Source organism: Galeopterus variegatus, unplaced genomic scaffold, assembly GCF_000696425.1.
Source record: "Galeopterus variegatus unplaced genomic scaffold, G_variegatus-3.0.2 Scaffold239, whole genome shotgun sequence".
NCBI lineage: Eukaryota > Metazoa > Chordata > Mammalia > Dermoptera > Cynocephalidae > Galeopterus > Galeopterus variegatus.
In genome coordinates, this window is record NW_007726350.1 from 471010 (window position 1) to 478851 (window position 7842).

At 35.9% G+C, this 7842-nt stretch overlaps 1 protein-coding gene across 1 annotated transcript in view; it reads right to left on the reverse strand.

The window, feature by feature from the left end:
- WDR43 (WD repeat domain 43) overlaps nt 1-7842 on the reverse strand; it is a 49867-nt gene that overhangs the window by 28615 nt on the left and 13410 nt on the right. Inside the window, exons 4-5 of the mRNA XM_008566400.1 lie at nt 3772-3892; nt 2718-2857 (exon numbers count right to left, since the gene is read on the reverse strand). Of these exons, the coding sequence (XP_008564622.1) occupies nt 2718-2857; nt 3772-3892 (261 nt within the window). The remainder of the gene's footprint in view (nt 1-2717; nt 2858-3771; nt 3893-7842) is intronic.

The window sequence follows — 7842 nt, forward strand, 5'->3', positions numbered from 1 at the left end:
TATTTTCCCAAGGAATAATGGTTCAGTATTCACTAAATCAGTGTTCATGGGGACTTCACAGAACATAACAACAAATAACAAGAATCTAGTGTGTGTGTGTATGTGCAAAACCAATTAAGTGGACACAGTCTTTTCAACAAGTGGTACTATAGGATCACTGGATATCCATAACACAAAAACATGAATCTCAACATCACAAGCCATTAGGGAAATGCACTTTAACTCCACAATGAGATACCACTACCCACCTACCAAAATGGCTAAAATTAAATGCCATACCAAGTTTTGGTGAGGACGTGAAGGAACTGGCACTCCCATACAGTGCTGGTAGGAATGTAAAATGGTACAACCACTTTGAAAAAAATTTGGTGATGTCTTAAAAAGTTAAATGTACACCTGTCATATGATCCAGGCATTCCACTCCTAGGTTTTAATCCAAGAAAAATGAAATCTTATGTCTGTACAAAGACTTGTACACAAATAGCAACTTTATTTATAATGTTCTAAAGTTGTTAACAAGCCCCCTGTGGAAGGGGGACTACAAAAAGACATGAGGAAACTTTTGGAAGAAATGATGTTCATTATGTCAATTGTGGTGAAGGTTTCACAACATATACTTATAAATTTCTACACTCCAAATAAATGCAGTTTACATTACGTCAATTACACTTCAATAGAGCTGTTTTTTAAAACTTAGGTACAAATTAAAAAATACATAAATAAGCAACAAAAGTGATTTACAAGCTTGATTCAAAATCAGTCTATTTTTGGGCTGGCCTGTGGCTCACTCGGGAGAGTGTGGTGCTGATAACACCAAGGCCACGGGTNGGATGGCTGGTTGCTCACTGGGTGAGCATGGTGCTGACAACACCAAGTCAAGGGTTAAGATGCCCTTACCGGTCATCTTTTTAAAGAAAAATCAGTCTATTTTTATCAACCAGTGAGACTTTATATATTTACCAATAAATAATATTTCAATATTTTTGAGACCAGATGAAAATTAAGAGTTTGTTTAATAAACTCTAAATGCTTTGATGCACAAATTCATAATAAAATAACATTCATGCCTTTGAACATTAAGTCATTCATACTATATACATTCAAAATCTCTGCCATCAGACCGCTATATATATAAGAAAGAGAGAGAGGAAACTGCTATTTTAATCCATCAACAGGAGATAGCACTATCTCCTATAGTAACATAAAAGGGGTTTTGTATTTTTCTTCAATCTTCATTCAGCACCAAGAAGCTTTCATTTTTTTTTGTCTTTTTTTGTGACCGGAAAGGGGATCACAACCCTTGGTGTGGTGTCGTCCACACCGCACTCAGCCAGTGAGCGCACCGGCCATTCCTATATAGGATCCGAACCCGCAGCGGGAGCGTCGCTCCGCTCCCAGCGGCACACTCTCCCGAGTGCGCCATGGGCTAGACCCCAGCAAGAAGCTTTCAAATGTTATCTCCTTACAGAAATGTGTCCTTCAAAGGTAACCGTAAGCTTGCTTTATCTAGGAACACACAAAGTTCACAGAGCTTGTTGGGCAACCTTTTAATATGTGTTTTAATGTTTTTCTTTTATTTGGTTAACTTTAAGTTCACTCTCCCATTATCAGGAAGCCCCCATATAAAACAGACACTATTTTCAGAATCTTAAGATATCAGCGATCAACTTTTCTTTTACAGAAGAAATTTTATAGCTGGGACTCCTACGTACTAAGAAGCCAAAGAGGTGAAGCACTTAAGACTGAAGCATTGCAGTAATGTCAAAGAGACTTTGGTGGCAGATCTTAACTTTTTGGCATTACAAATTTCTTACATGTTAGACCCTCTAAAACTGAAAGAATTTATCTCTAACGGCTCTCCTCAAAGAATCAAACACAAAACAGAAAACCACCTCAATCTGATTATGAAAGACATGATTAGGAATTATGGTTTTGCTAATGGTCTTGAAGGTGAAAAGACGTCACATTTTGCCTTATAAAACTTTCCCCACACAACTACTTTTTAAAGGAATACATATTTGATGAGTCCCACTTCTAAATAAGTATTATTTTAAATAAAGTCATAGTAACTTTATATGGTCAAGAGCATGCTTAACTAATTATTACCAGGATGAGAAACTACTTTCATTTTTTAAATCTCTGTTTTGTCCATGAACAGCAGATTCAAAAAAAAAAGGTCAACTTTACCATCAGATGCTGCCATAAAATCCAAGACATTTCTTAAATTTCTTAAAATTTAAAACCTCTTTGATGGCTCTATAACACCAAAATAATTTTTACTTTTAAAAGGAGTTTCAAAGGGAATTAGACAGCAACAAAAAAAGGGCTACTGAAAATTCTTAGACACAACCAAAAAATTTTGTCTGCTGGAAACCATCAGTAAATAGACATTACTGCATTAACCTAGTGGCTCCATCTAATTCAACAAAACCAAAGGTTTTCCTAAAAAAAAATTTTTAAGTTATGTTTAAATTGCCCAGCTACAAAAAGATTCAGTCCACTGCTAAACAAGCACAGAGGGAGCTCTATTATGTAACAGTCTTAAATTTTTCTCATAAAGATCTGTTTTTCAGGCAGGCTCAATTCTTCATTACAAGTCAATGTAAGTCCAACATTAAATATAGTAAAACAAGTCTCATACTCATCATTTATGTTAACCACAAAAGCTGTGACAGATTCTTTCGAAGCTAACTGCCAAATCAAAAAAAACTACATACCAGACATTAAGTAACCGGTCATGTACTGCTCCAGATAAGAAATAAAGACCTGTAATTCCATCAAAAGGTTGACTCTCATTAGGCGGTCTGATAGTAGTGAACAGAAGTGATGAAACTGGTGTTGCATGTCCAGTGAAGTGCTAGAGAAAGTGAAATCTCAGTTAGAAGAGGATAGCTCCAAAGCAGTAACAAAAACTAAGAGTCCAAATGTATCGTAAACAAGCCATATGTGATACATATCTGAAAACAGAGCTCCCCAATGAAGTCAAAGTTACGTTTAATTCTAAATATTAAGGTTCTTTCTGCTATAATCCTCTCACTCCTTAAAAAAAAAAAAATACCAACTGAAAATAATGAAAATTAAGATTTCCCTTCTAACTCCCAAGACCCAACCCCACCATCTTTATTTCTTCCACTTTTTAATTAAAGATTCATTTAAATCTATCCATTTTTAAAGGGGTAATTGGGTGCTCAGACACAGCCAAGGAATTGCAGGTCTTCATTTTACTCTCAGTTGAGTCGAAACCACAATCTTAAGGCATCATCACAGCACCAAATGTTCAGTAACCTCTGAGTGCAATGGCTTTTGCCTCCTCAAAAAACATGATAAATATCCACAGTTAAATACTGTAATTGGACCAAATGCTGGATACAAGCTAGAAATCGAAATTACCATAATCGTTGCAAAGCACGGTGAAAGATTATTTATTCAAATTCCATTTATTTGTTCTATTTGTTTTTCCAATACATGTGAAGTGGACATATCTGAACTATTCAACATCAACAAATCAGTTGTGGGGGCTAATTCTGGTCTATTAATTCTACTATTTGATGTGCTTGAAAATAAAGAATTTATATGCTTAAAACAATATTCTGAGCTGGCCAGTTAGCTCACTTGGGAGAGCATGGTGTTGGCAACATTGAGGTCACAGGTTCAGATCCCAGTACTGGCCAGCCACCAAAAAAAAAACAATATTCTACAGCTCAAACTTCTACCTTTCTCCATACTTACTCTATATGAGTGCTATGCTTACAAATAATTTGATTCACTCACTCTGTAGACTTCTTTGGTCTCCAAAACCCATAGTTTGATTGTTCGACCAGCTGAAAGCAACATCTTTCCATCTGGGCTGATACACAAGGAACTGACACTGCTATTGTCACCTTTCCATTTGCTATATTGTGAAAAGAAACAAAAGCATCTCAATGAATGGGGAAAAATTTTAGTCTGAGCAGAAAATAACAAAAAACAAATCTGGCATTAAAAATACCACCTAAGGTCCTATGCCAATTGCACTTCCTAAAAAGCTTGTGCCAGGTAACTAATCCTGGACATACCCCTACAGTGAAGACTCCCTGATGGGATCCTCTTAACACAGAATGATCTCGCTTTGGCAGGCACAGGATAGAGATTCTCAAGACGTATCAGGAAGGTGGGTAAGAATTATAAGAATGTAAAATAGGTAGTTGTATATCCTGTAACCCATGAGATGAATTTTGTTAATCCCCAGCAAAGTACCACACTGGCTGGACCTCCACAAGTCCATCCTGTCCCCACCACAGTTCCTGCTTTCTCTGGAAGGTTGACCTTTAATTCCCTTAGCAACACAAATCATTTCTCAAGCTGCAGCCCAAAAAGGTTATTTCTATCCTAAATCCACAAGGATAAATCCCCATCTGATAGGTAAAATTAGGTGCAGATGATACCTTTCTAATACCTCAAATATGATTAGAAGTATGAGTCTCTGCATTTTGTTGCACACATTAATGCTGTCATAGGCAACAGGGAAACTGGCTATTCACTCATAAAATCAAGAAATAATAGTAGCAATCTTAATACTAAAAGAGGTTAATTGTAAAGTAGACGAAAATGTATTGTTCTGCCAGACACATTGGAGTATGTCAAATTAGTCATATGGAAAAAGAAAATCAGATTACTAAGTTACACCATACACACACAAAAATTCCTACTTAATTAAAAAGTATTAAAAGAAAATATGAGAATGCTTTTATGATCTTGGTTAGAAAGACCTGCCAAAGCAATTATAAACCAGAAATCATAACAAAGAAAATGACCTAATTATATAAAACTTCTGTACTACAAAATAAGTCATGAAATTAAAATACAAGTAAAAGGTTAAGAGAAAATATCAAAAATATACATTATAGACAAAGGGTTAATACTCAGAATACATAAATAGCTCCTTTATATCAATAAGCACAAAAACTCAAAAAGACAAAAGATATAAACAGGCAATTCAGAGGAGAAATACAAACAGTTGTTAAACATGAAACACTCAACCTCACTAGTAATCAAGAAAATGCAGCAATAACGTACAAGAGAACTTTTCCCTTTACCCTCACCGGCTTCGAATATTTTTGCCAATTTCTCATCAATTTCCACAGCTTCAACACTCATTTATATGCATTATTCAACATATATTCACTAAGTCGATACATATGAAAAAGATTTGATCACCACCCTGCCTTGAGGAAGCTGAAAAGCTTCCTGAATCTACTCTCTCAACACTGAAAATGCCAGAGGAGGTTAATGTCATCTCTATACCCCCCCAACCCCACCCTCTTAAGAGCCTAGAGACTCAAAGTATAATCCTCCTATATCAGCATCATCCAAGAACTTAGAATTACAGACTCCCAAACCCCCACCTAGCTAGACCTACTAAATCAGATCTGTATACAGAAGTAATATATATGCACATTAAAGTTTAAAAAGCAATAGATAAGATTACTCTCTGGGAAATGTGACTGGTTCCAGTGGAACGACATACACACGCTGACATTTGAAAGCCTTCCAATCACTCTACAATTGAAGCCCAGCAAATGAAGAGCCACAAACCACCCACGCCTTCTAATCAATCAGCTTTTAAATACTTCATTTTCAAAAAGCAACATGCAGCCAAGGATCTCCAGTAATTTGAAGAATGCTTTCAACATCAAAGACAGCAATTACATCAAACAAACAAAAACACACTCTCAATAGAGATGACGTAAAGAACAAAAAAATTAAATCCTATATTTATTATCTTAGAGAATTAGGAAGAAATGTGATGCAATAAAGAAAGAAGTAGAGAACAAAAAAATGGCTTCTGGAAGTTAAAAATATAGTGAGAGAAATTTAAAAGTTTGGAAAATGAAATTGAAAAAAATCTCAGAGATAAAAGAAGGAAAAAACAAAATGGGAATTAAAAGAGAAAAATATCCAGAAATTTAAAGGCTCAGTCCAGAAGATGCAAGATGTAGGTAACAGTATGTAGTATACAGAAAGATCAGAAAAAACAGAAGAGAAAGGTATCAAATAAACAGTACAATGAAGAACACAGATTTCCAGGCTAAACAGCTCTATCAAATACCAACGTAATTCATTAACTTAAAAAAAAAGAAAAGAAAGAATGCCTTCAAATCCTGAGGGAAAATTATTTACAGTCTAAAACTGTGTATCCTCAAACTATCAATCAACTGTGAGGGCAGAATTAAAGACACTGTCGAGCAAGCAAAATCTTAAAAAGTTTACCACCCAGGCACCCTTTTCTCTCAGGAACCTACCAACTGATGTGCCCCACTAGAATGGAAGTGAAACAAAGGGGAAAATGGGATGTAGGAAACAGAGACTCCATCTGACAAGAGAAAATTTTCAGCATGGTGGCAAAAGGAAATCCTAGGATAATAGCTGTTCAGAAGATATTGGAAGACAGAGAAGTCCCCGAGAAATAAAACTGATTACTGATGTATCTAAAAATAACTGAGAAGATTCACACTACTATAGGAGTGAGAATGAACTAATGATAGGCATATACAAAACTAAGCAAATGCCAAATAAAGCAATTACAAACCCAAGAAAAGCGAAACTTTGTACCAAAAACGAAATATAAACTTAGGACAACCTAAGGCTCAGCTATAAAAATATTTAAGTAGTCTTAACATAAACAACAAATACCGCTTAATTAAAAACTGTGATTAACAATATTGAGAGAATAAGGGAAAAGGGAGGATGAGAGTTACATCCTCATCTTCCATAACAGGAAATCAATAAATAGTATCTAAAATGGAAGACAAATTCAATTAGCAGTATAAGAATGCTAAGGATAAAGCTGGAAACAATTATTCTATGAGACAGCATAGTTTAGTGGATGAGAGGTGGGGCTGTTATTTAACCTATTTCACAACTGTAACATAGGAACAGAGCCCACCCTGCAGCATTACAATTAAATATGATAATGTGTATAAAATGTGCTCAGCAGTGCCTTGAACATTACTAGTCCCTATGTGAAGGACCTGACTTTGCGAACTCTCATCCACCAGAATACAGTAACAAAAGAGCCCCCCACCCCCACCCCCCAAGACCTACTGTAGCAAAGTATCTGCAGGTTATTTCTGACAGGTTATCATTGTAGAAACTCCTGTGTTTGCTGCAGGTAAATGGAGCACAGATACTTACTAAAACTCTAGGCAGACGACTTACTTATACGCACCTTTAGCCCCAAACGTTCCCTTAAATTCTAAGCTTCAATCACCACCTAGTCTACTGGGTCTTGTCTTTCACATAACGTCTAATTCAACTTGTCTAAAAACCCCAAAACCATTTCCCTCTTCTGACTATAATTTCTATTAACTGGAGGATGTTTCTATACTCTACCATGCATTATCTCCTAGTATATCCCTCTTCTAAATTAGTTTACTCACCTGATAAGTTAACAACGCTGAAAACTTAGTAATTACCTTAAATTTAACTCCTTTCTGTCATTCAACACCCCTTTTCCATCCCACCCAAGTGATTCTTCGTGACTGGTATTGTTTCCATTCTTCTCACTCTTACCATTCTACAACCACATTACAATAACAATCTCCTACGTGGTTTCTCTGCCTTTAGAATAGCTCCTTCCCCTAAATTCTGCACATTGCTGACAGATTACTTTTTCGTAAAGCATTATTGTGGTTATTCTTATTCCCAAGCCACTGAAGGTCTCTTTTGCTTACCATATAGAAATTAAAACCCCAACAAAGTAGTTTTAGTACAGTAGAAAAACACTGTACCAGAACTCAATAAGAGCGAGATTGGAATCCCTTCTCTGCCATTTATTAGCTGTAGGTCCATGGACATCATTAT